The sequence below is a fragment of the Sphaerodactylus townsendi genome, linkage group LG02 (genome assembly GCF_021028975.2).
Source record: "Sphaerodactylus townsendi isolate TG3544 linkage group LG02, MPM_Stown_v2.3, whole genome shotgun sequence".
NCBI classification, from domain to species: Eukaryota; Metazoa; Chordata; class Lepidosauria; order Squamata; family Sphaerodactylidae; genus Sphaerodactylus; species Sphaerodactylus townsendi.
In genome coordinates, this window is record NC_059426.1 from 12,326,836 (window position 1) to 12,354,680 (window position 27,845).

General features: G+C 50.8%; 2 protein-coding genes across 2 annotated transcripts; both read left to right on the top strand.

The window, feature by feature from the left end:
* The first annotated feature begins 1,802 nt into the window (after nucleotides 1-1,802).
* Nucleotides 1,803-11,983, top strand: LOC125426190 (golgin subfamily A member 6-like protein 7). The gene is made up of 6 exons (XM_048484445.1): nucleotides 1,803-1,856; nucleotides 2,149-2,307; nucleotides 4,930-5,070; nucleotides 8,242-8,454; nucleotides 10,189-10,398; nucleotides 11,824-11,983. Exons 1-6 carry the CDS (start codon nucleotides 1,803-1,805, stop codon nucleotides 11,965-11,967), a joined length of 921 nt encoding a protein of 306 aa, XP_048340402.1. The 3' UTR covers nucleotides 11,968-11,983.
* LOC125427167 (centromere-associated protein E-like) lies at nucleotides 11,978-27,757 on the top strand. The gene is made up of 5 exons (XM_048486271.1): nucleotides 11,978-12,260; nucleotides 16,150-16,353; nucleotides 17,770-17,882; nucleotides 19,735-19,832; nucleotides 27,594-27,757. The coding sequence occupies exons 1-5, from the start codon at nucleotides 12,078-12,080 to the stop codon at nucleotides 27,755-27,757; spliced, it is 762 nt and encodes a 253-aa protein (XP_048342228.1). The 5' UTR covers nucleotides 11,978-12,077.
* Nucleotides 27,758-27,845: the final 88 nt, after the last annotated feature.

A 27,845-nucleotide genomic window follows, 5' to 3' on the forward strand; every position in this document is an offset into this window, starting at 1 on the left:
CCCCCCCCCCCCCCACCCCCCCCCCCCCCCACCCCCCCCCCCCCCCACCCCCCCCCCCCCCCACCCCCCCCCCCCCCCACCCCCCCCCCCCCCCACCCCCCCCCCCCCCCACCCCCCCCCCCCCCCACCCCCCCCCCCCCCCACCCCCCCCCCCCCCCACCCCCCCCCCCCCCCACCCCCCCCCCCCCCCACCCCCCCCCCCCCCCACCCCCCCCCCCCCCCACCCCCCCCCCCCCCCACCCCCCCCCCCCCCCACCCCCCCCCCCCCCCACCCCCCCCCCCCCCCACCCCCCCCCCCCCCCACCCCCCCCCCCCCCCACCCCCCCCCCCCCCCACCCCCCCCCCCCCCCACCCCCCCCCCCCCCCACCCCCCCCCCCCCCCACCCCCCCCCCCCCCCACCCCCCCCCCCCCCCACCCCCCCCCCCCCCCACCCCCCCCCCCCCCCACCCCCCCCCCCCCCCACCCCCCCCCCCCCCCACCCCCCCCCCCCCCCACCCCCCCCCCCCCCCACCCCCCCCCCCCCCCACCCCCCCCCCCCCCCACCCCCCCCCCCCCCCACCCCCCCCCCCCCCCACCCCCCCCCCCCCCCACCCCCCCCCCCCCCCACCCCCCCCCCCCCCCACCCCCCCCCCCCCCCACCCCCCCCCCCCCCCACCCCCCCCCCCCCCCACCCCCCCCCCCCCCCACCCCCCCCCCCCCCCACCCCCCCCCCCCCCCACCCCCCCCCCCCCCCACCCCCCCCCCCCCCCACCCCCCCCCCCCCCCACCCCCCCCCCCCCCCACCCCCCCCCCCCCCCACCCCCCCCCCCCCCCACCCCCCCCCCCCCCCACCCCCCCCCCCCCCCACCCCCCCCCCCCCCCACCCCCCCCCCCCCCCACCCCCCCCCCCCCCCACCCCCCCCCCCCCCCACCCCCCCCCCCCCCCACCCCCCCCCCCCCCCACCCCCCCCCCCCCCCACCCCCCCCCCCCCCCACCCCCCCCCCCCCCCACCCCCCCCCCCCCCCACCCCCCCCCCCCCCCACCCCCCCCCCCCCCCACCCCCCCCCCCCCCCACCCCCCCCCCCCCCCACCCCCCCCCCCCCCCACCCCCCCCCCCCCCCACCCCCCCCCCCCCCCACCCCCCCCCCCCCCCACCCCCCCCCCCCCCCACCCCCCCCCCCCCCCACCCCCCCCCCCCCCCACCCCCCCCCCCCCCCACCCCCCCCCCCCCCCACCCCCCCCCCCCCCCACCCCCCCCCCCCCCCACCCCCCCCCCCCCCCACCCCCCCCCCCCCCCACCCCCCCCCCCCCCCACCCCCCCCCCCCCCCACCCCCCCCCCCCCCCACCCCCCCCCCCCCCCACCCCCCCCCCCCCCCACCCCCCCCCCCCCCCACCCCCCCCCCCCCCCTCCCCCCCCGCCCCCCACCCCCCCCCCACCCCACCCCACCCCCCCACCACCACCCCCCACCCCTCCCCCCCCCCCCCCCCCCCCCCCCCCACCCCACCCCCCCCAGCGCCCCCCGTGCGAATGGCGGCCTGGAGACGGCGTTTTTACCGTCTCCAGGCCGCCATTCATTGCCCGTGCGGAAACGGCCTAGGAGTTGATGTTCCTGGTCGAATAGCCGTTCCTTGATACAGTGGCGCAGATCACTGGGGGGGAAGCATAAGGAGCTGGTCCCAAGAGAAACCCAGGGAGGAGATCTTAAGCTTGATGTGGGCCCACCAGGCAGATGACTGGAGGTCGGGGAGGGAGCAGTGAATGAGGCTGTTAGGATCACTGAAAAAACAAAGCCGGATCCAGAATTTAAGGGTGATCCACCATGCCCTTGTTTCCAAGAGATGTTGTCCTGCCTCTAGGCAGAGGGCCGCGTAGGGTACACAGTGGGGGACCCCGAAAAGCTTGTATAGACATTTCGATTGTATTCGCTCCAGAGATATATGCCAAGCTTCAATCCACAGGGGAACCCCGTAGAGAAGTTGTTGGGACACCTTCGCATTAAATACCCTTAGGGCAGCCGGAATAAACTTGCCACCCTTGGAGAAAAAAAAAAACCTTTCCACAGCTGTGGAAGTGATTTGGCAGCCCTTAACAACAGTTTCCCTATGGTGGCTGCCAGTTCTTGGGGGCCTGAACTTTCTTTTCACGTTTGCTCTTTTACTCCCAAGGCTGCGGACGCTCAAGCAGAGGTGGAGAAGCTGCTGGAGAAAACCAGATCTCAAGAGCAGCAGGTCGTTCAGCAAGAGAGCCTGATCGTCTTGCGAGAGGAGCAGCTTCGGAAACGGGAAGCGGAACTCGGAGAAGAAATGACGCAGCTGAAGGAAAAGGTACCCAAATGACTGACAGGTGGCTGTGATACGTTAACCTTTTTAAGCGATTCTGAAACACTGGCTGGAGTTTCAGAACTGAGAGAGAAGGGGTGGATCACCATAGGAAGAAGGATTCTAGTTCCTGCCTGTCTGGAAAGGGGTGGGTAACCAATGGTTGTTTCATATTTACTGCCAAGTTGTGGACACTCAAGCAGAGGTGGAGATGCTACTGGAGAAAACCAGATCTCAAGAGCAGCAGGCAGAGCAGCTTAAAAGGACCAGGTGGTCGGTGATGTGAAAGAACTCTGCCTGAAATCCTGGAGAGCCGCTGCCAGATTGAGGAGACCACGCTGACCTTTATGGACCAATATAAGGCAGCTTCATATGCATTAAGCCGCGTTTGAGCCCATCAGTATTGATGCTGTCTTGACCTGATGTTGAAATGCATGATAGAAGAAGCTAGGACTAGTCACAGTGGCAGTGGCGTAGGAGGTTAAGAGCTCGTGCATCTTATCTGGAGGAACCGGGTTTGATTCCCAGCTCTGCCGCCTGAGCTGTAGAGGTTTATCTGGGGAATTCAGATTAGCCTGTGCACTCCCACACACGCCAGCTGGGTGACCTTGGGCTAGTCACAGCTTCTCGGAGCTCTCTCAGCCCCACCCACCTCACAGGGTGTTTGTTGTGAGGGGGAAGGGCAAGGAGATTGTAAGCCCCTTTGAGTCTCCTGCAGGAGAGAAAGGGGGGGATATAAATCCAAACTCTTCTTCTTCTTCTTCTTCTTCTTCTTCTTCTTCTTCTTCTTCTTCTGCGGCGTCTTTTGGCAGTGCTGATAAAAAAGATAGTTTGAGTACAGTTGTAAATTCATCCGGTTTCAAATTTTCTCAGGCCAGTTCAGTTCCTAATGAGCAGTTGTGTGGACAGAAGCGTAGCCATCAGTTTGAGACACTGCGGTCTAACTTTGAAAAACAAGACTGTAAGATGAGCATTATGTGACTATTGAAACCCATTTTGAGTATTGGGAAGTTGGCAGCATCCTATCACTTCAAAAACAGTGCTGGTTGGTGCCATATTTGGATTGTTCTGGCTTCGTCTGTCGTCTTGGCTAGATTTGAGTCCAGTAGCGCCATTTTGTTTTGCTTCTGCTATCGAGTCACAGCTGAATCATGGCGACCCTGTTGGGTTTCCAAGGCAAGGGATGTTCGGAGGTCCTTTTGTCATGCCTTCCTCCGCATCACACCCCTGGAGATCTCCCATCCAGATACTTGCCAGGGTTGTGGCTGAGTGTGTGTGACTGGCCCAAGGTCACCAGCAAGCCTCCAGGGCGGAGTGGGGATTCGAACCAGGGTTTTCCCAGATCGTAGTCTGACATCTTAACCGCTACACCGTGAAACTGACAAATTGAAAAGCGTTCAAAAGTGAAAGCTCCCTTGGTCAGATCTGGACTCAAAACTCGCTGTTCGGCTGCAGACCCAACATGACTGTCCTCTGACACTGGCTTGTGAAGAGGATGCTTACACAACAAGTGCATTACATTGAACCCTCAGGAACTAGCTAACCTGTAGTCAAGGGACTAAGCCAAAGGAAATGTTTATGGCACTATTGGAGAAAAAAGGAAGCATATTCTCACCCATATGTGGATAGATATGTAAAATTAATTAAAAAAAAAAAATTTTTGAGAATGTTTTGAATCCTATGTGCGGCAGTTCGTAAAAGTAAAAATTGATGTAAACAATGATTTATTAATTGTGGGGATAATAAGATGATATCTAGTGAACAGAAATTTGGAGACCAATGTATAATATAAAGTAATCAGAGCAGCACACGCAGTGTTGGTGTTAGACTGGAAAGACTAACAAGAAATGGACGATCTCAAAATAGTTGGGAATATGTCTTTGGAACAAATTCAGTTAGAGATTTTAGAGGAAGTAGCAAAAAAAATACACTATGGCAAGAGAAACTGGAAGATATTATGAAGCTATGGACATTGTATGAAAAATGGATGGAAGAAGCCGGATTTAATGAAGAACTATGGAATAAGAGAATAAGAAGAATGAACCTTCTGCTGCTTGCTTGAAATAATCAATGGAAAAGAGGGGGGGGAGGGGGGTGAAAAAGGAAAAAATGTATAGTTGGAACAAACATATTGAAGGTAACAAATATAATAATATTCTATACAATAATTTTTTTTAAAAAAATACAAGTGCATTATAACCTGCTTTAGAATCGTGGAGGAAAGCAGAATATAAATGCAACTGTGGAGGGGCAAGTCCGGACTGACCCCTGCTCCATGAAAGAGGACCTCACAGCACCATTTCTTGAAGCAGACTTCCAAGTGGTTCCTAGAGACAGTCTCCTCTGGAAAAATTAACTACCACAGTGCCTAAAAAGTGGGGAATTGAAAGGAGGTCATTGAATCGAATCCCGCTTACATGTTTATAGTTACTTACAGTGAAGTGTTCAACTAAATTGGGTTTCCATTTAAATTCACAGAGCATCAAAGGTTTTTGTATGTGTGTGTGTGTGTTTCTAATGAATCTGGGACAGACATAAAATGGAGCCGCAAAAGTCCTTGCATATGGCACATTGTCTGCTTCAGCTAGTAGCTCGTTGTCCTTTTAAATACATGTTCTGTGTTTTTAGTTCTCCAAAACAAATGCGGAACTGCAGAAGGATTTGCACGAACTGAGAGGGCAACTGGCAAAAGCCACTGAAGGAAAGACACCAGAGGACAAAGAACGGGAAGACCTTGAAATACTTCAAGCAAAAGTCTCAAAAATAGAGGTGAACAGCATTTACATGGCATTAATTAATCTGTTTTCATGACCTGGGAGTGCATTTAGGTGCTAGAGAGTAGGGGTGAGCAGTTTTTTCCCTTCATACATTTTTGGTTTTTAAAAACTAGAATTTTTTCTGTTCCACCTGGCCTTTGGTGAGGCCAGCCACGGATTCCCCCTCTAGGATGCCCTTGTGTTGCGTGCCATCATTGGCACGCCTGATATACTATCTAATCAGCACTGTCCCCTCCCGTCCTTGGGATCGGGCGCCATATATGATTGCTGCTGCTGTGTTTTATGGTTGTAGATTTGTACATTGTTTTAAATTAGCCTAGTTTTTATGTGTAAAATGTTGTTTTTAGCCTGCTGTATGTTGTTATGCCTGCTGCTTAATGTTATTATGTATTGTTGTTGCAGGCCTGCTGTATGCCGCCCAGAGCCCTGCGGGGATGGGCGGTTTAAAATCTAATAAATAAATAAATAGCTTGGGAGCGTGGAAGTTGGGACCTCCATACCTTAACGAACCCACGTGCAAGGAGAGCCCTTACCATTGCACGTTTTGCGATTATACCCTCTGCCCTCAGTAAAGGAATTGGAGTTCAACAATTTAAGATAAATACTGAGTTGTGGTTATAGGCTTTTCCAAACTTAATGTGGATTTGAAACCCTGACTCACTAACTCTTGCACTGCACTGGAACTGATAGCAGCATCAGATCTAAATGTACAACCCTACATTTTTTCAAACGATGCGGGCTGCCTGATCTGACTAGTTATCTCTATTGTTAAACAACTCGGACCCCAGTCTTTGTGAAGAGATCGCCAATTTCATTGCGGAGATAGTTGAGAGTTCTGACCTGGAAGTGCATGACCTGGAGTTCATGACCTGGAAGTGCATTTAGGTGCTAGAGAGTAGGGGTGAGCAGTTTTTTCCCTTGATAAATTTTTGGTTTTTAAAAACTAGAAATTTTTTTGTAAAGGCAAATAAAGCCGATCCCCATTGGCTTTAGCCAGCTTTTTGCTGAAATTTGTCAGGCTTTACAACCCAAACCTGGAATTTACCAGATCTCCCCACCGTGGCTTCTCAAGTGCACATCGGCAGCAGGGAGAACTGGTAAATTTTGGGGTTTAAAACCCCAAACCCCTATGTCAGACCTCAGGTCTGGAAACAACGGAAACTGTAGATTTGTTCTAAAGCCTTTATTTCAGAACGTGGGTAACATTGTCAAAGAGGAATCTGGCGATTCCCGCGCAAACCCACCGACTATATCCCGTTGCCTCCTCCCACCGAGCCAAACGGCTCCTACTATCCCCACTACAAACTACAAAGCATTTACTACAAAGCGTTGTGAGCCTGTGAACAGTTCACACTTTCCTGTGATGAGATCTGTGTCTGGGATGTCCTGGCGTGGCGAGGGGAGGACACCGGACCTCTGCCCAGTATCAAGGAATGGTAAACTGCCTGAGCCTCAGCTCACTGACAGGCTCAGTGTCTGACACCCTATTAGAGAGCATTTGTTTTGTATTACCCATTTATTCCAGGAGACAGCTGCTTATTGATGCCTCCTGCAATTCTCTTTGGTCTGATTCTAAGGGCGATTCCGCACATGAGTAAAATAGGTTCGACCCACTTCCCTGAGAAGGGTACTAACCTAGGTCGAAGCCATTGTTGTTCCCCACTGCAATCAGCTTGATCCCATCTCGGAGGGTGGAATCATCCTGTGCCTCTTCGCCGCTCCGTTCCGATTGGCTACTGTTCTACGGCCATGTTCCGTCTATCCCCACACACGTTATAAAAAAAAAACTGCCACAGGAATGGAGGGACGAAGGTGGCGTTTTTTGATTGGCCAGCTGTACGCATACCAGAAACACTCAGCTGTGATTGAGACTGAATGGGGGACTCACTGCTTTCAGAGAATTCCGCAGTTTACTGGAATAGACACGGGATTGAGCGTGGTTTCCCTAGAAAAAGTAGTGGTTTTCCCAACTGGAGTCGGAAATTTGGCGTTGCACGAGGCGAAGCTGGTACATTTCGTCGTCGATCCCAGTGGTTGTGCTGAGTACCAGGTGAAACGCCTTTCGAACTTAGGTTGATTAACTTAGTGTGAGATACGACCAAAGAAGAGGGTTGACGTTTCTGTGCTGTTTCCCAGATCTGAATGCTTCTAGATGGGTTTGCTGGCATTTACACAACTTCCGAGCTAGGCGACTGAATGCTTTCCTTGCAGCTGTATCCACTTGCTTCTCCAGAGATAAAGCTGGATCCAGAATGGCCCTAGCCTTTGTGAGTGGTCAAAGGGCTCCTTGTTCCTTTTTCACCAGTAGACAAGCTGGCCGAATTGTCAGAACCACCGTGAACCAAACAATTGAAACAGTTGCGATGAACAATGATTTCTTTATTGTAGGTCAGATGAATCCTGAACACGGTCCAAGATGTTACTGGCTTGATCAGCCTTAATCAGGGGTCGGGAACCTTTTCCGCTCAAAGAGCCATTTGGCTCACTTGCCCGCCCGCCCCGCTCGCCCGCCCCCACTCCCCCACCCGCTTGCCCACTCGCTGCCCGTTTGCTTGCCCCCGCTTGCTTGCTCGCCCCCCGCTCGCTCGCCTTCCCCCCTGCTTGTTTGCTCACCCCCCACTCACTTGCCCGCTCGCTCGCTCCCCCGCCCACTCGGCGCCCGTTCACTTGCCTGCCCGCCCGCTTGCTCGGCCCCCCCGCTCATTTGCCTGACCGCCCGCTCGCTCCCCCGCCCACTCGCTTGCCCCCCTGCCCGCTCGCCCCCACTCTCCCACCCACTTTCCCGCCCACTCGCCACCCACTTGCTTGCCCCCCCGCCCGCTCCCCCGGCCCCCACTCGCTCCCCCGCTCACCTGCTTGCCTGGGAAGGGGCAGCCATGCTGGGAGCCGCACAAGAAGCAGCGAAGAGCCACGGGTTCCCGACCCTTGGCCTTGATCATAAGCACCCAGACAATACTCCCCGCCGCCCCCTGTACAGATTCCCAGCCTCACTACAGAGAACCAAACCGTTGGACAGTTTGGCCTTCACTAGGAGAGAGAAGAGATAAGCGGAGACCGAGAGCAGGAGAAAACACAGTTTCACACAGCAGAAGCACAGCAGACAGGAATTCCATCCCTCAACAAGTCAGCTATCCTGACATTCATTCTGCTTCTTTTGTTTTAGGAGGCTCTGCAGAAATTTCCAGCGATAGAACAGAGATACGAATATCTTGGAAGAGTTGCTTGGAATCTGATGACTGAAGTGAACAGTGAAAAAGAACTAGTGACGAAAGCTCTTGAAGATGTTTCCCACGAGAACGCGAGACAGATCAGAAGGCTCCAAATGGAACACGAGCTAGTAAGCAACGGTCTCCAGAGACTGCTGAACAAAACACAGGTGCCCGTTTTTGACGCTTCACGTATGTCCTGTCACGTTCTGCACTATATGCAATATAAACTTGAAGAGAGCAGCATCTTTCTGTTTGGTTGTGTAATGCACAAAAGTGTAGAATAGAATAGAATAGAATAGAATAGAATAGAATCTTTATTGGCCAAGTGTGATTGGACACACAAGGAATTTGTCTCCGGTGCATATGCTCTCAGTGTACATAAAAGAAAATACATTTGTCAAGAATCATAAGGTACAGCACTTAATGATTGTCATCCAGAATGGCTTTCCCCCAAACTGGCTGTGTAGCTGCCCCCAAACTGTTGGTTCTTGCTTTCTGCCTTTCTGTCATGATGGGGCCGTGGGGACGGCTTGCTTTCGCTTTTGCAGGTGCAGTTCTGTCACTTCTAGCTATGGCCTTGGGAGTTCTGCGGCTAGGAAGAGACTCCAGGCTGGACAATGCGAACTGTCTGCTTCTCGGGGGGGTGGGGGGTGGGGATCTTACACTCATATTATCGAGAGTCTGGTGCGTTTTTTGCCAGAACTCTCTTTCTAGGTTCCTGACATGTCTTCAATAAAAGCCTTGAACGCAAGTGATTTATTGCCCAGAGTTCAAAGTTTCCGCAGGGCCTGTAAAATGGACCTGTTCCGCCAGGCTTTTGGCCAGCCGGGATAGCCGTGTCATCCAGGCCCCCTGTGGATGGGGTTGGGGGGAGGGAACTGTCGCCATTGATTGTTTTAAATTACAGATGGAACTACTGTTTTATATTTTATTGTATGTTTTAATTATGATGTACACCGCCCTGAGCCTACTGGGGAGGACGGTCTAAAAATAGGAAGGATGGATGGATGGATGGATGGATGGATGGATGGATGGATGGATGGATGGATGGATGGATGGATGGATGGATGGATGGATGGATGGATGGATGGATGGGTGGGTGGGTGGGTGGGTGGGTGGGGAATCTGACGCTTTCCGCATTTGTCTGCCTGCCCCAAAAGCCTTCTGCAGGTGCAGGGGTGTTTTCCTGATGCCCATTTCAGTTTATTTTATTTTATTTATACCCCTCCCCTTCCTGGCTGAGGTCAGGCTCAGGGTGGCAGTGGTATGAGTGGTGTGTTCCAAATGAAACATAAAACCTATCTCTCTTTCTCTCCGAACGTTTGTGGCCAAAATCAACTCCTGGTGGAACAGTCCTCGACACAAGACACAATCTCAACTTCCCTTTTATGTGGTTGCTACTGGTGTGATCAGCCTTTGTTCTGTCTTATGCGTGTGTGTGTGTGTTGTTCTTTCTTTGCTGCACTCAATTGGTATGGGCTTGTAATATCCCTGTTAGAAAATTCTAAAAAGCCTATTATACCGTGTTCCCCCGAAAATAAGACAGTGTCTTATATTAATTTTTGCTCCCAAAGATGCGCTATGTCTTATTTTCAGGGGATGTCTTATTTTTCTGTCTTCTGTTCGTCAGGCATGCTTCCAAACAAAAACTTTGCTGCGTCTTACTTTCGGGGGATGCCTTATATTTCGCACTTCAGCAAATCCTCTACTACGTCTTATTTTCAGAGGATGTCTTATATTCGGGGAAACAGGGTAATTGCTGGGGTGGGCAAGGATTGGGAGGAAAGATATCGATTTCTCTTTTTCTTCACACCAACTCAGATCAGCCTTCCCTAAATTTTCGTTCTTGATGCCTCAAACCATTCCTCTGTCCCTGGTGACCTTCTTTCCATTTCTTACAGTTCCTTTCGGTCCGACTGTGCCAGAGGGAGGCCGAATACTACGGCAACATCTGCAGCTACACCGCGGAGCTGCTTGGAGAGAGGAGGATACAAAAGGAGCTTCTCACTCAGATTCGAAGCCTGAAGGAGCCTTGCCGCAGCTCGCCTGCAGCTATATCTCAGCAGCTCTGCCTCCCTGAGCTGAGCCAGAACCTGGATTCCCACGCAGAGGTAATATTTGGATGCAACTCCCTGGGGACCTTATTCATTTATTCATTTATTAATTAATTTATTCATTCATTCATTCATTCATTCATTCATTCATTCATTCATTCATTCATTCATTTCAACCAACTTATATACCGCCCAACCCCCGAAGGGCTCTGGGCGGTGAACAACATAAAATTCAAATACAGATAAACATAAAAATCAAATATAAGTTAATCTCTAAATAATATAAATTGAAATGCAGCAATTAATACATAACATAACAATGCCCGTTAAAATCCTTTTTAAACCCTCCCAAGAGGAGAGAAGAAAGGGTGGGTTCTGTAGATGATAATGAACCCAAATTTCCATAGGGATGGAACACTCCAGCAGCTGGACACTCCAAAAGCCCGGCGGAACAACTCCGTCTTGCAGGCCCTGCGGAAATCGCCAAGATCCCGCAGGGCCCGAACAGCTGGAGGAAGAGTGTTCCACCAAGCAGGGGCCAGGGCTGTAAAGGTCCTGGCCCGAGTGGAGGCCAGCCGCATCATGGAGGGGCCAGGGACTGTCAGCAAATTGGCCTCTGCTGAACGCAGAGGCCTAGTAGGGACATATGGGGTAATACGGTCCCAAAGGTCCCGAAGGGACATATGGGGTAATACGGTCCCTTAAGCTCTTATGGTCAGATGGCCCTTTAAGGTAGAAAATGTGACTTACGGGGAACAAGGCTAAAGTTGGCCATTGCTGCCTGAGCAGTGCAAGTGTCCTGAGCAGAGACTCTGCAGTAAAAATACCAAACAAATGAAGTAGGTTGACAACTCTAGAGGGTGGCGTGCTCAGCTTCTGCCTTTTCCTTCGGGAGTGCAAGTCAGTCGCCCTGCTGTGGTTGACTTTGGCTTGGATCCCATAGATCAGTGATGGCGAACCTACGGCATGGGTGCCAGAGGTGGCACTCGGAGCCATAGATCCTCCATAAATCTGTCCAAGCCCTTTTGTTAAATTATTTGAATTCCCATCACCGGAACCAGTTGCTAAATTACTCGAATCCCACCACTGGGCCAATCCCAGTTCTTTCGGGGAGGGGGGGCAGTGGCAAACCACCTCTATTTGACTTTATTGCCGAGGCAGTCATGAACTATGGAGGTGGAGTGCAAGAAAGGAGAAATGTGTGTGTTCAAACACTGCGAAGAATGCCGAGAGGGTACAGCTGAAAGGATACTTTGGCATGCATGCAATCCAATTTTGGGAATGCTGATCGTCCAAGCGTTATGTAACGAGTGTTGCTTTCAGACTTTTGACCTAACCATGAGAACCAGAAGTTTGAATTCTGAAAAGGGCTAGCGGGCACATGAAAGACTAGAAACAAAATCCCTTGCTAGATTCTGTGTTGCCAAGGCTCACTTGAGAGTGTGGCCATGACCTTAACAGCTTTTGTTACTTCTAATGCAGCAAATCTGGAAAGCTGTGTCACAAATGGAGGAAGAAATTCACAACATAGAAGTGATGTTGCAACAACTGGAGAACGATGGCAGAAGAAAAAAGCGGAAGAGGCTGTTCGAAAACTCCTTTCGAAGTCGATACAGAAGACTTTGAGACGGGCAGTAAAAGCCAGACAGCGAGGCTTTTCCCAGTGTCATGGTAGATTCTTGAAACCCAAATCTCGGCCTCTCATCGAAGCTAAAGAGGAGCTGGAGTCCAGAAATATGAATTACTGCAGAGAAACCGTAGCTGCTCTGAAGGCATGCAGAGAGAGGACGAGGGAATTGCGTCTGGCACTTCAGGAGGCAAAGGGACCGCAAACACCCAGCGGTCCTGCGGGTCTTAATCTAGAAGAAGAAAATTGCAGGCTGGAGATCAAATTAAAAGCCCAAGATGAAGGCCTGAAGGTACAAATTGTTTATACGTCGTAATAAAACACAGATATCTGCGTGCCTTCTCTCCTGCTGACTGTTGAGACACGTCAGTGAGAGGAGGTGTTTTAGTCATAATCCTAATGGGGCTTTCAAGTTTATCACTGAGGTGCTGTGTGTGTGTGAGAGAGAGTGAAGAGCCGTCAAGTCACAGCCGACTTAGGGAGACCTCGTAAGGTTTTCAAGGCAAAAGACTAACAGAGGGGGCTCCCCGTTGCCTGCCTCTACACAGCGACCCTGGAATTCCTCCATGGTTTCCCACCAGGAGTCCCGTGGCACAGAGTGGTAAAGTGCAGTACTGTAGTCACAACTCTGCCCACAATCAGAGTTCAATCCCAGCGGAAGTCGGTTTCAGGTAGCTGGTTCCAGTTTTCACATCCTTCCAAAGTAGGTAAAAGAAGTACCCACTTTGCTGGGGGTAAAGTCAGAGGTGGGATCCAGCAGCTTCTCACAGGTTCCTGAGAGTAGGTTACTAATTATTTGTGTGTGCCGAGAGGGGGTTACTAATTGGTGATTTTGCCACGTGATTTTTGCCTTAGTTACGCCCCTCCTCTCAGCAGTAGCGTGCAGAACTTGAAGCAGTCTAGCAGGAGGTGCGCCGGCATGCGTGGCAGCCTGTGCCTGCGTGCATTTACGTTTTCCTGCCCATGGGCCATGAAGGCCGCTTGGCTTCAGTCTGCCTGCCACAAGCCCTTGCCCAGGAATGCCCCTGGGCCCCTGGAATGCCCGGCCATCACCCCATCAGGTTCACTTCAGCCCCATTGGCGCTATGCCACAGTTTGAATCCCACCACCATGGGAACCTGTTACTAAAATTTTTGGATCCCACCACTGGGTAAAGTGTAGATGCCTGGGAAAGGCAGTGGCAAACCACCCTGTATATAGTCTGCCTAGTAAACCTTGTGATGCAAGATCACCTCTGTAAGACCTCAGTCCCGGAATAAAGCAACCTGTAGATTTTAATCTATAGACTTTATTGGTGATCAAGGCATAACGAAAGATAGACGATTTCTTAGGACACATGGGAAGGGATAGATCTTAAAAGCCCACAGCCTTGGGCCCGCCCCCACCGGCCCAAGGTGTTGCAACTGCAACATGGAAAACAAAGGAAACAATACAGTGATTCAATTACAAAACGTAAACACAAAAGGCAGGAACCACCACACCTAGGAGGGCCGTGGCCCTTCCTGGTTATCATTCTGGTGCTAAGGGAGGGAGGGGGGAGTAGACGAGCTGGTGACTAGCCCAAGGCCGATGGCCCTGTGAATGGGGGGTGGGTTCACCTCCTCCAAACACCGGTCAGGGCCCGTCCTGACAACTTCATGGGTCAGTAACAACATGGTGCTTTCCAAGGGATGTACCCTTCCTTTCCCACCTTCTTAGCTTCTGAGACTGGTGAGATGGAGCTAGCCTGGGCCAACCAGGTTAGTGCAGTGAAAAACTAGGCAGTTGTTAAAGATGGGGGTCCAGGTTACTGGAACTAGATGTCAAGGAGGACAGGTAGCTCTTGCTGAAAATAGTCCGGAATCTCCTTCATTCTTCCCACTGAAACCTAGGCTCATTCCGCACATGCAGAATAATGCACTTTCAAACTGCTTTCAGTGCTCTTTGAAGCTGTGCAGAATAGCAAAATCCACTTGCAAACAGTTGTGAAAGTGGTTTGAAAACACATTATTTTGCGTGTGCGGAAGGGGACCTAGTGATGAAAAATGCACTGCCTTGACATTTCTTGGTTTCTCTGCCCTCTTCTATCTTGGCTGTTGCTAATGTAGTTGAGAAGCCAAATGCCTTGCCCCCGTGTTAACTTACCATTAGACAGCCTGAAGACACCAGAGATATTGGGGCTTTCCCCACTACAGAAGGGAGCTAAGGTCGACTCGGTTCCCTTCAGTGGAGGGCGATTCCAGGCTGTCCCCACAGCAACTGAGTTGGCCCCCTGGAACCGAGCTAAGTGGGCGGGATCATCTTGGTGCCTGCTTTAAACCTCGATGCATTGATTGGCGCTTGTGCTCACGGCGGAAAACGGGAGCGTTCTTTTTTTTTACAGTTTACAGTTACATGCGCTTCCTACCCACCACGACTCTCCCGTTCTGCGCATGCCACAAAAGCGGCTCATGATTGGTTGAATGGATGAGGTGTCGTTTCGATGCTTCCCCACCGAGCTTCGAAGCGGGTATGGACCCAAGTGTTCCGGCAAGAAAAGAGTGTAGTTCATAACCATCTGACAAGGATACTGTCATGAAGTTCTGGGGGGGCGGGGGGGACTGAGACAAAACAATGTTGAGCTCAGTGGCAGTGGGGATTCACTGAGGCGAACCTAAGTAGAAACCAGTACAACTCTGTCAGTGCGGAAAGCCCCATAGAGTGAAAGAGTTGTAGAACTGCTGGTTTTCAGCCGCCGCCGCCACCGTTTTCATATATCTCTACAAGTGTGTACTGTTTCTCGTATCCCTCAATCCACATTACTTGGTTCTCAGCTAACAAACAGGGGAAGATTGAACTTATTGGATGCCAGGTGGGGGCGTCACTACTTCATTTCACACACTGTTGACAGTGACAGCATGTCTGGGTGCTTAAAAACGGAACCAGTACCGGAAGCTTCCTGTAATGGGTAGAGGTGGCATCCCCATACAGCGTGCGCCATTTTGGAAAGGGTGCTGAGGAGAATCTGTGGTGACTGCAAGTTGCTTTCTAGGTAAAAGGTGTACAGAAGTAATTAGCATAAGGTTTAAGCGCTTCAGTATCCTTTCTAGGCAACACTCAGCGCTGGTGTTGCAGCATCAAGAACTGGGTGGGATCTACATTATCACTGCTCTTTCCAGTACATATATTAAATTGCTCTTTTAAAAAGCTTCTCAGTCTGAAAAACAGGGTTGCCAAAACCATCTTCCAGGTTCTGAGCCACTGCAGTTTAGGACAAGCTGTCGCCAATAGCCAGGGGCGTAATGCCCATTGGGCAGGGTGGGCAGCTGCCCAGGGCACCACCTTGTGGGGGGCATCAAAATGCAGGGTTCGTTTTGGGGTATTTTAGTGGTTTTCCATTTTTGGCCTGCATGGGTAGCCCCCATCTCCTTAGCAAAGAATGGGGGATGGGGCACCCCCTTTGAGGGTCCATAACTTTGGACCCCCCTAAACCAAAATCCTTCGTGTAACCAAATCTTAGGGTCCCATAAGGACAGTTTCCACATGATACCCTGAAATGTTGGTGCTGATACATCCAAAAATGCATCCCCTGCAGTAACATCCCAGAAATTTGCCCAAGAATCTTCTGCATTGAGTTTTCTGCATTATTGTCAATGGGGGTTGCAGGCTGGGGGGGGGGGGGCATTTCTGAAGGCACAGTCTCAAATCTCTTTCAGGGTCTCGATCCTTGAAAAGGACGTTTGAAGGCCCTAATGATACTCCCCAGGTTTGGTGCAGTTTGGTTCAGGGGGGCCAAAGTTATGGACCCTCAAAACTGTAGCCCCCATCTCCTATTAACTCCCATTGGAAACAATGGGGGATAGGGGCACCCCCTTTGGGAGTCCATAACTTTGGACTCCTTGAACCAAACCTCACCAAACTTGGGGAGTAGCATAAGGACAGTCTCCTGATGATACGCTGAAATTTTGGTGCTGATATGTCGAAAAATGCACCCCCTGCAGGCACCAATGTCCTGGTGCAAAAATAAATTGGTCGTAGTGGAGTGGCCACCCATGGGGGCGGGGGGGCATCCAACTCAGATTTTGCCTAGAGCTACAGTTTGCCTTGTTACACCCTTGCCAATAGCAAAAGCACATGGATTCCACTGGTGTCTCTGTTTGTCGCGGATGATGCCAACTTCGGGCGGCTTGACCATTCAGATAACGGCCTGTGCTTGTTCCAAGGCTCTGAAGCTGATAATCCAAGGACAGGAAACAGCAGCAAATGAAGCAAAGCAAAACCTTCTGGAAAAGGAGAGGCGAATAGCGGTGCTGGAAATGGAGCTCAAAGTGAGAGCCTCCAGGAGTGAAGTTGTCCGACTTCGAGCTGCGTTGGAGGAGAAAGAGACTGTCCTAACTAATACGCTAACGGAGAACCAGACTCTCAAGGTATGTGTGACCTGGTTAATAAAGCTGCCTTCCTATTTCCCATTATGGACAGGCGACCAGCATTCTCAAAGAAGAAGAAGAGTTTGGATTTATATCCCCCCTTTCTCTCCTGCAGGAGACTCAAAGGGGCTTTACAATCTCCTTTCCCTTCCCCCCTCACAACAAACACCGTGTGAGGTGGGTGGGGCTGAGAGAGCTCCGAGAAGCTGTGACTAGCCCAAGGTCACCCAGCTGGCGTGTGGGAGTGCACAGGCTAATCTGAATTCCCCAGATAAGCCTCCACAACTCAGGTGGCAGAGCGGGGAATCAAACCCGGTTCCTCCAGATTAGATACATGAGCTCTTAACCTCTACGCCATATGAACTTGCAGAGTGTTGCATTACTCTTATTTTTTCAAGCCAAATTCAAGGAGGTGGTATTGACCTTTACAGTCCCTTTAGAACCCTATACAGCTTGAGACCAAACTCAGGACCCATGCGATCCTACCTGAACTTTAGTCATCTTCAGGTCATCTCTGTTTCATAACCCCCGTCATCAAAGGTGAGATTGGTGGCAAAATGTGAATGAGCCTTCTTGGTCACAGCACCAAAACTGACCTTTCCTCTCCAGGACAGTCTCCTTTGATCACTGTCTTCCGCCAGCAGGTGAACATGTAACTGTTTTGCTTGGCGTTCCCTCAGTGGCCCTCTTTTCTGTGGCAGTGGAAGAAAGTGCCACTGAGTCATAGCTGACATAACGGCAAGACCATAGGACAAAGGTGTCCAACTCTGGTGCTTCAGATGTTCATGGATTACAATGCCCATCAGCCCCTGCTGGCCTGCAGCAGGGGCTGATGGGAATTATAGTCCATGAACATCTGAAGCACCAGAGTTGGTCACCCCTCCCATAGGGTTTTCAAGGCAAGAGACGTTTGGAGGTGGCTTTCCATTGCCTGCCTCCGGATGGGCTGAGAGAGTTGGGAGAGAACTTGTGACTGGCCCAAGGTCAACCAACAGGCTTCATGTGGAGGAGTAGGGAACTCAAGCCTGGTTTTCCAGATTAGAGTCTGCCACTCTTAACTACTTCACCACACTTGGCTGTTCTCTTTCTTGCGTGTGTAATTTAATTTGTGTATATCGGGTGCTTTAATATTTTTGTTTTTATACTAGGTATGTATTTTTAAAAGTGTTTGGGTTGTTTGCTGCTCTGGGTACACTATGCTGTGTGAAAGGCAGCATAAAAGTGTTTTCAAGAGGCTTTTTAGTATTCATTTGCTGTAGCAAGTGGAGCCTTATGCTACAGGACTAGCAGCGTTTTCGTGCCTGGTGGTTTAAAAATCCAAGGGCTTCTAAATCACTAATCTGTTACTGTACAGATGAGTAAATAGTAGGATTTTCCTCCCATGTGTGACCTTTTTGTCCTGTTTGCCCCATTTAGGCCCAGCTTAACAAAGGGGCTGAACTGTACAAGGAGGAGATCGAGGACCTCAAAACTCAGCTGGCTAAAGCTGATATGGCACAAATCAAGGAGTCCAAACGTTTTGGCTGGGAGTAAGTTCCACATTTCTTGCTGGTGGTTTTTTCAAAAGTTTGCTAGCTGAGATTCCAACAATCGGTTTGTTGAAATATTGTAATTTTTGAGTGCCTGGGATAGCATGTTCCCTTGGTGCTCTTACCAGCTCCTTTCCTGCAGTGTTCCTGTTTTGCTTGGCGTTCCCTCGGTGGCCCTCTTTTCTGTGGCAGTGGTGGAAAGTGCCACTGAGTCATAGCTGACTTAACGGCAATACCATAGGGCAGAGGTGTCCAATTCTGGTGCTTCAGATGTTCATGGATTACAATACCCATCAGCCCCTGCTGGTCTGCAGGAGGGGCTGATGGGAATTATAGTCCATGAACATCTGTGCAGCACACGGTAGCAACATTTTCCATTCTCCCGTTTTGTATTTGATCAGTATCTTTCTGGCCTTGTATCTCAAACCATGGATGGAGAAAGATGGCCCCACTTTGGTCCCTTTGGGTCAGAGGTGGGATCCAGCAGATTCTCACAGGTTCCCGAGAGTAGGTTACTTTCACTATTTGTGTGCGCCAGAGGGGGGGTTATTTTTCACCTCGGCGGGATTTTGCCACGCGGATTTTGCCTTAGTTACGCCCCTCCTCTTCAGCAGTAGCGCGCAGAACTTGAAGCAGTCTAGGAGGAGGTGCACCGACGTGCGTGGCAGCCTGCGCCTGCGTGCATTCATTTCCTGCCCAAGGACCAGCACAGCAGATGTGTCCTTGCCACAGCCCTGCCCAGGAATGCCCCACCCCCGGAATGCCCGGCCACGCCCTTGTCGCGGCTCTACCAGCCACATTGGAAGCAAGTGCCATGCTCTGAATTCCACTCACCCGGGAAACCTGTTACTAAAATTTTTGGATCCCACCACTGCTTTGGGTCTTGCATCCCCTTTCAGAGGGGATCAAGCAGCTTCACTTCATATTTATATGCGGCTTAAAGTATAGTACTGAATTCAACTTAATTGAGACTAAATCAATAGGGAACCAAGGCCGGGCCATTCTGTGTTGCAGCCGGCTGCTGTAGTTTCTGCTGAAAAGTGAAGGTCTTATTTCTAAAACCCCTGCAGTGCAATTCTAAGTCTTTTGAAACCAGTGATTTAGAACAGGATTGTACAGTCGGTTCTGGTCGACCCTGGGTTTAATCACGAATGCTGCTGTTAAACTTTTTAAATTGGCTATTCTGCACGTTTTTAGGCTTGGATAGGAATTACTCTTGAATGCTTACAAAAAAGCTACTGTTGGGAGCACTTTAGTTCTTGTCATTGCATCTCAAAAAGGATACTGCAAAGCTGCAAAAATAGAAAACAAAGCAACCAAAGATGATTGTTCACTCAACGTGTGATTGGTGTTTGGAATATGCTGCCACAGGAGGTGGTGATGGCCACTAACCTGGATAGCTTTAAAAGAGACCTGGACAGATTTATGGAGGAGTCGATCTCTGGCTATCAATCTTGATTCTCCTTGATCTGAGATTGCAAATGCCTTAGCAGACCAGGTGCTCGGGAGCAGCAGCAGCAGCCGCAGAAGGCCATTGCTTTCACATCCTGCATGTGAGCTCCCAAAGGCACTTGGTGGGCCACTGCGAGTAGCATAGAGCTGGATTAGATGGACTCTGGTCTGATCCAGCAGGCTCGTTCTTATGTTCTTAAGGAGGCCACATCAAAGTTTTTTGCTTATTTGACTAATGTGACAAGTCACCTTCAGCTTGTTGATGGCCCTTTGGGGCTGGCCGCTGGGTGAAAGTATGTTGCTGTACTTGACATATCTCTGGTATGATTCAGCTCTTATGATTTTTTTAGAAGTACTGATTGAGTTTGGCATTTCACATAAGTTTGGCATTTCTTACTAGATTGGCAAATGCAAAAGCTCTGGTGGAGCAAAGGGATGAACAATTAAGAAAAGTAAAAGAAGAGTTGCGCAGCGTTCAACTTGAGCAGGATGTAACAGGTGAGTACAAAATAAGCATCTGGGCATATCAAGTTATGCAAAGTGTGGGTGTCTACAAGAAGAAGATGTGACCTTCAAGTGGGTAATTGAAAGAAGAGAGCTTACTGGGAAACCGACTTTCCTCCCAATTAATGCTCAAAGAGTAGCCAGGATTCTTAAAAATAGTCGCTGCATCTGCACTAAAGGTCCTTGCGGGCAAAATTCCCATTTGAAATTCTGGAGAAGCGTTTTCGTGATTTGTTCAGGGGTGTGCAACTTGGTACTTATACTTGCATCAGAACTGATCCATGGGCAACCGATCCAGAAGCCTGTTTGAAGGTCTAGAATTCTCTAATTAAAATTCAAGCCCTGCAACCTGGAAATGCACATTTGTTATTTAGATTTTTTTAAAAAACAAACGGGTTTTTTCTCTCCCATTTGAACGGGGCACTTGGCACACTACCTGTACTGCTAAATAAACCCTGCTCAAAGGAGAGCCATAATGCTCGCTAGGTTTAATGTTATGCCTTCTGCCTTGTTACATGGCAGATTTAATAAGCAAGAGAAGGCTAAAAGATTGTGCCCATGTAACGATGGCTCAGTTGAATCTCTGGCCCACCAATTACTACACTGCCTCAGATTCAAGGAAATCAGATCCAAGTATGTGAATCTTACTCCTTTACATTTACCCCATCTCCCCGATTTAATTAGTTTACACTACTTGTTGGACAATCCTGATCCTTCTCTCTGTATGATAGTGGCAGACTTTCTCCTGGAAATTACTGAACGCCCGTAGATTTCCTTCGACCTAACATTTATTTTCTGTATTGTATATGTAAGGAATTCCATAGACGCAGAAATAAAAGGCTTTGGGAGTAAAAGTCCATTTATTAAGACATCTTAGAAAGCTCAAGTACACGCAGTGGCAGGAATGACACTTCCCGCCAGAAGCACAGGTTATAATACCAGTCACCCCATCCCCCCCTTCCTGCTTCCCATGGGAACAGAGTCTTCATCTCCTCACAAGAAGATAAAGTCTCCTCACGATGTATCTGGCTCCATCGCCTCGGCTGTGGAATGTACTCGCTAAGTTACTTCACTATCAACACCATTGAATCCTTTTTACACTCTGCCTCTAAAGAAGACCCTTCCCCCCAGGCTTATGAAAGGCTGTGAAAAGCAGAAATAAGGGTGGGGCTTCAATGTTTTCGAATAAACCCATTGGATTATACCCAGAGGAATATCCCACCCAAGAAACTAAATATTGCAAGCGCTTACATTAAAGTTTGGTGGAGTCCAGGATAGCCAATTTCGTGAAGTGCTTGTGGCCATCAATAGTCGGTGGGGCCTCTCCTCGGGCGGTCGTACAGGCATCGGAAGCTGGAGCCTCCTGATGTTGAATGGAAGACAGGATGGATGTTACTAAGAGAGTTAGCAAATCTGCCGGAAGCAGTGACATCATTAATCACTTTAGTAATCTGGAAAAGGTCCCACAAATCTCTTTGCCAAGTTTGGAATATTTATGCACGTCTCTGAGATTTTTTTTTGTAGATAAATACACCCAGGAGCCCACACGAGAGGAAATCTGAGTGGTGTTTATCCTTGCAGTTTTTGGGAGTCCTTTGTTGTTGTGGGCGAACAACCGAATTTCCATCCCTCGGCAGAAGGAAATCCATTGTTGAAATTCCCGGGGTCCAAAGCATGCGGTAGCGTTGTGGCAACGGCGAAGGAGCCATCAGACACACCAAAGGGGTTTCTTGTACTACTATGAACCGCGACAGCCAGTAGGCGTATTCGCGAACGGAATAAGCTCGCGACCAATTGCTCGGTGGTAGTTGGTGTAACAACGTGAAATACTGCTCTCTTAGGGTTCTGTTCTCTGCTCTTCCTCGCCGCCACTTTGAACGCGGGTAGGGCGGCGATGCCGGGCCGCCCCCAAATAACCCCAAAAAAACGCTTTCTAGAACTTTGAGATGAATTGGGGCCGCTGGTCGGAGACCACCCTTAACGGGCGGAATGGAGACGGTAAACATGTTGGAATAAACAGCCGCAAGCAATTTAGGAGCCGAGGGGATTGAAGACATGAATAAAATGGGCTTGCTTAGAGAATAAGTCTAACACCACCCATAAAACCGTGATAAGCCAGCGACTTTCGGCAAATCTGTAATGAAATCCATGGAGATGACTCTCCCTGGGCGCTAAAGCTACCGAGAGGCTCTAATAGTCCGGGCTTTCTCGATGGTTTTGGCTTCTGCACAAACCGAAAGCAGCCCTAATGTATGCCTCATCGTCTTTATGATTGCGCCACCAGAACCGCCGCTGGCTAAGTGCAGAGTTTTCAAAAGCCAAAATGTCCAGCCGAACGGCATCGTGGCAAGCTTCAAGAACCTGCTTATGGAGGGGAGGCACGCATCAACATCTCCCTCGCCAAACTCCATTCTCCAAACGCCACTGGGAGTCTCCTCGCTGAGTACTATGCAGCCCCGCTTCCTCCAATTCCCCGGCGAAAGGAGAGACGAGTGGGGAACGGGGGGTGGAGGAGAAGTGGACGCTTTGAGATCGGTGACAGCCGCTAACCCAACTGGGAGGGGTAAGAACAGTGCGGAATATCTCTCGTGAAGGCAGCCCCACCTCCTTCGGTAGGGCGCCGAGCTGCCAGCCAATTTGTTGGTTTTCCCAGGGAAAAAATGGACTGTAAAGAGAACGAGAAAGAAATCGCCTAACGGTTGTTTTTATGGACATCTTGAGGGGGGTGGAAAGAGCTGCCAGGTTTTATGATCCGACCAAACTTGAAAGGGGTGCTTTTATTCTTCCAGCCAGTGGCTACCAAGTGGAGAGTGCTGCTTTGATGGTCAGAGTCTCTCTTTGTCTCCACAGTCCAGTTGAGTTCGGCACCAGAGAATTTTAGACAAATAAGCACACGGAACCAGTCTACCATCTTTATTTTTCTGCAACAGGCTGCCCTAAGTGCTTTTGTCCGAAGGCCCACTTGAACCACAACGGAGATCCGTCAGGGTGCTTTTAGGATAGGTTCGTGGTAAACGCAGAGATTTTAATAGTTGAAAGGCTGCTTGACATTCCTCAGACCAGTGCTGGGGCCCCGGGCTTGGCGGACAGCGGATCTACCCTTAGTCGCATTAAGAGGTCTTCCGTGAGAGGGAGAGTCAGTTCAGCAAATTGGGGTATAAAATCCGCGATAGAAATTAGCAAAACCAAGGAACCACTGGAGTTCTTCTTGGTTGGCTATGAGGGCCGGAGGCCATTGGAGGACTCAAGGTCAATTTTAGCTTAGGATCCATTTTAGAAGCCCTCAGGCGAGATCCGGTAGCCCAAGTAGTCAATGGAAGTCTGATGAAAACAGCATTTGGAGAGCTTGGCAAAGAGAGAGTTGTCAAACGAAAGCGTTTCCAATACCTCTCGAACCAATATTTCGTAACAACTATATGGTTTGCAGTAAATTAAGGCGTCATCTAAGTATACAACCATACCTTGTACAGGTGATCATGGAGAACTTAAGTTGATAAGGGCCATGGCAAAGCTCGAGGCCCAATTTATAACCCGAATGGCATTATTAAATATTCAAACTGTCCAAACTTTGTGTTAAGCGCTGATCGGGTATGTTCATAACCTTCAGCAATTCTGACTCTGTAGTAAGCTTCTCTCAAGTCCAATTCTAGTAAAATCGTGCGGAATGCGCATCTAAAAAAGGTCCTTGATCAAAGGCAAAGGATGTTATTGGACAAGGGGAGACCGCGTGAGACCTCGATAATCTGTGCAAAGCCGTGAAGAACCCATCTTTCTTTTGACAAACAAAGCGGGGAGCAGCGTGTGTGTTTGGTAGCCCGCCGATATAAACCCAGCGAAAGCAAGGTTCTTGGCTAAGAAGGCGAAGTTCCTTCTCCTCATTGGGACTCCATCGCGCGTTAGATTCTACCCTTGGAGTGGTTGTGCCCCTAAGTGCATGACAATTTGCCCAGTCCAGTGTCTCTGTGGGGTGGCAACTGATAGCATTCCTGCTCCTGAAAAACTCTGGCTAGATCCTGAATATGCGGGTGGGATGCCCGGCGAATGGGAGCAATCACTGACCGAGGAAGCCAGAGAGGGGTGTGTGTCAGGAGGCGTTGGGTTTTCTTCCCAATTCGTAATGTGTTCACCGCAGGGAGGGTCAGTGGTCTAGGATCCTTTCTTTCCAAATGAATTTTGGTTCATGTAACAATAACCAAGGCATGCCCAAAACTATGGAGTGTTTGGCCACTGGTAAAATGAAACTAATTTTCTCCCAATGATTACGACAGCGAGGAGGAGAACGGCTGTGTGTTTTGGCGCTGGGCAGTCCTTGCCGCTTCCTCGAGGGGCTGCCGTCCATTTGGGTGAATAATGAGTATGGGCTTAGCCAAGGGGAATTAGGTCTAGACCAAAGCTCCTCTGCCACGCAGGGCGCATTAAGCAGTGGGAGCAGCGAGTCCACAAGGGCGCTACGGCTATAATGCGAGTGTGTTTAAGCGGGGTTGGCCAGAAATGCTTGAACAGTAATGGGGCGCTGCCTTCACTCACAGCGTCGGGAATTAGTTATGTCATAAGGGGGGCTGAAGAAAGGCAAACAGCTGCTTCCCTCCTCTGGGTGCTTCGGGTCACCGCTTTAGGCGAGCCAGTGGGAGGTAACCCCTGACCTGCGTGTGGTGGTTTGGCAGGCCAGTCGCGTAGACTGGAAGCGGTTGGTTTTGCTTCTTGGGACAGTTGGCTAGAATGGCCTGGCCCTCCGCGAGTAAAGACACAATCCGTCAAGTCGGGCGTTCAGAGAATTAGTTTCATTAGGAGCCGCTGGGCTTTGATTTGGTGGACGTACAGTAGTGGTGGTTTTGCAGAGGCGTGGGCGGCCTCCTTGACGAAGCGAGCTTCAAGCGGAGGCGCCACCTCGAGACCCCAACTGGATCCAATCTGCAATGGTAACGAGGAACCCAGATTAAAAACACCCGTTTCCGCGTAGTTTGCTGTCCACCGCGATCTGAGAAGTATTAAGCATTTCATGCGCGTTCAGGCCAATTCCTCAGGAGGAAGTTCGAGCATACGCCCGCCTGACGAATTCCACCGGACAAATTCTGCAAGCGGGCGTGTTGCCTTTAAGCTGGATGGTTTGATGAATGCCCGGATAGCTTCATTCGGCGCCTGGATCTTGAAAGCGGCTCTCTAAAGCTTGGAGGAATCACGCGGCACTGTTGCGAAGTCCTCATCCTGCACAAATCCAAAACAGTCACCGGAATCCGAAGTCGGCTGCTGCCCCATCCAGGACTGAGCCGATGTCCCGTATGTTGTACCGGCGTTCAGAACCCGGTATAGATCATCATAGTCTTCCAAGTGGGCATTGAGTTGCAAGATGAAGTAGGGAAGTTTAGGCGCGTCCCGTCCAAAACGCGGGCTGGTATCGGGGGCGATAGTAGGCCCGTTCGGCCGACGCACCAGCCTGCCATGGGGAGGGTGGTTCAGCTGGTTGAGCAGGTGGCTGGGCAGGCAGCTGTTATGCGGGGGGGGCTGAATCGCAGCTGGGCGGTAGCAGCTGGCGTTTGGGTAAGCGGGACCCGGAATGCAGGTTATGCCCCCCCTGGCACCCGGCATAATGATCAGTAACAGCATAGGCTCCAGCTTAAAGGGCTGGTCTGCTGCCTCCTTAGTTCCCTCTCCAACGCCAGCCAGCTCCCTCTCCTTCATGAAACCAATGCATCTTGAGTGCGCATGCAAAGCAGCTTTCTCGTTCTAGCTTAACCAGTTTAGTCCGTTTAAAGTGCTTCAGTGAGTTCACTTTGCGTTGGCGCAGAGCCTGAACGCGGCGTTGTCGTTATGAAATCCAGTCTGGACTGTTCCGCAGGACTTTATCATGGACTGACAGATTCTGGGCATATTGGCAATGGATTGGGCTGCGTCTTTGTACCAGTCCAACTTCGAAAGCTGGACTTCTTTGGCGTTGCTGTTCCGGTCCCTCTGCAGGTTTTAGCCATCTGCTGCAACTGTACCCGTTCGCTCTCTCCCATAGCTGGCGTTCCGCGGTTCCATGCCGCTTGGCATCTGAAGTCGCCCACTTCCTCATCCCCAGTCTTCTCGATGGGAGAGAAGCCGGTCGGCACAGAATGCAGGCTTTCTTCAGACTCTTAGTCATCAGGAAGCGAGCCATCGAACACCGTAAACGCCGTAAGGCCACGGTGGCTCCCCGAGGCACCTCGGAGTGCGCGTCAGCCCGGACCGGATGGGGAGTCCGATTGGGGGGCGATGCGGATAATTCCCTACAATTCAGGTTGAGTCCCGTGTGTCTGGGCCGGGCCTTCCAGTGCTGTGCCCGCGGTGGTTCCTTGGGAGCATCACCAAAATCACGTAGTCCAGGAATGCGTTCAATGGATTCCTGGGTTGCCGCGATGAAAGGTGGTTAAACCCGTCTCCTCCATGACAGGTTGCATCTGAGGTTTGTAATCCACACGAGCGGGTAGAGATCCGATTCACTGGCTTTCGATCCATGGACGAAGCGCCCCAAGCGACTCATGGAAGTCCCCATTGTCGATGCGTCGTCCCTCGTTCCAACGCGGAGTAAAGGAAGACTACCGTGCTGATACGAGGGGCCGAAAGAGCAACCAGCCAGGCCCGTTCTCCTGCCGGTTTCTCCAGATCCAGAAGGAAAGGTCAGACCCTCTTTGGGGCTACGCGCGAGCTAACAGTAACATTCAACCTCTCCGTACAAGACAAGAGGTCCACTGCACAAGAGGCCGAATATAGATGAATTAGGATTCCTGCCACAATGTAAGGGAATTCCATGGACGCCAGAAATAAAAGGCTTTGGGAGTAAAAAAGTCCATTTATTAAGACATCATAGAAAGCTCAAGTACACGCAGTGGCAGGAATGACACTTCCCGCCAGAAGCACAGGTTATAATACCATTCACCCCATCCCCCCCTTCCTGCTTCCCATGGGAACAGAGTCTTCATCTCCCGCGCAAAGATAAAGTCTCCGCCGATGCATCTGGCCCATCGCCCGGGCTGTGGAATGTACTCAAGGTTACTTCACTATCAACACCATTGAATCCTTTACAGTATATGCTTTTTAATCCGTTTTTTATTATTGTTGTACTGTTGTCTAGGCCAATAAAGGCTTGCTACAAAAACAAAAACGGAGACACGTCTATGTGGTTGGGCACTGTTGATGGTCTTCAGCATTTGGGATAATCCTCTTCCCAGGCTACTATGACAGTTACATAGGCCGGCAAAAGGGAATATTTCCTCACTTGCACCTCTTCTACCATTCCTGGGGTTTTGTGCATTTATTAAAACATTTATATCCTACCTTCAAGGCAGTTCAAGGCAGTTTACAATAATAGTTAAAAACGTGTTCCATTTACAAATTTAAAAAAATAACAAACCCTCAAATTTCTTCCCTCTCCACCCTGAAAAGATGTCTGCCCTTCAAACCCCCTTGAAAGCCCTTGCAAACAGACAGGCTTTGCTGCACATTGTGAAGATCACCAGGGCGGGGGAGGGGGGGATGCCTCACCTCACCTCTTGAGAGAGCCCATTCCACAGAGCTGGAGCTGTGTTGGGAAAGGCCCAGGCCCTGGTGGATGCCAGATGGGCTACCCCGAGTAGCTGAATCGCCAAGATGGCTGCCTGATACCTGCAGCTGGTGTGCAAGGATATATAGGGGGGAAAGAGTCCTCTGGAAATTGCTCATCCAGAGACGGCTACTCAGCCACGGTGCATTTGATGCTTCGGTTTCTCATACAGACTCTGGTGAATTCTTTTCCAGTCGTGCACGGCCAGGACGTTCCTCAGCCCCCCCTGCCCATCACTTGTGGTGGCGGAAGCGGAATTGTGCAGAGTACCCAGATGCTTGTGCTAAATGCCGAGCGGGCCAAACTGGCGAGGGAAGTCGGCCGACTCAAGACTGAAAACGAACTGCTGCTCACGTGAGTCTTAAGAACGATCTGGAATTGTTTGGCACCCATTTATCGTTTCCTGCCTTTTTAAAGCATAGACTACAGAAAGAGTGGGACGGCCA

Coding starts and splice junctions, on each gene's coding strand:
- LOC125426190 (XM_048484445.1), top strand. CDS start 1,803: ATGCCCTTGTTTCCAAGAGATGTTGTCCTGCCTCTAGGCAGAGGGCCG. Junction 1,857..2,148: donor TAGGCAGAGGGCCGCGTAGG/GTACACAGTGGG, acceptor TTTACTCCCAAG/GCTGCGGACGCTCAAGCAGA. Junction 10,399..11,823: donor ACCTGGATTCCCACGCAGAG/GTAATATTTGGA, acceptor CTTCTAATGCAG/CAAATCTGGAAAGCTGTGTC.
- LOC125427167 (XM_048486271.1), top strand. CDS start 12,078: ATGAATTACTGCAGAGAAACCGTAGCTGCTCTGAAGGCATGCAGAGAG. Junction 12,261..16,149: donor CCCAAGATGAAGGCCTGAAG/GTACAAATTGTT, acceptor GCTTGTTCCAAG/GCTCTGAAGCTGATAATCCA. Junction 19,833..27,593: donor ACTTGAGCAGGATGTAACAG/GTGAGTACAAAA, acceptor ATTCTTTTCCAG/TCGTGCACGGCCAGGACGTT.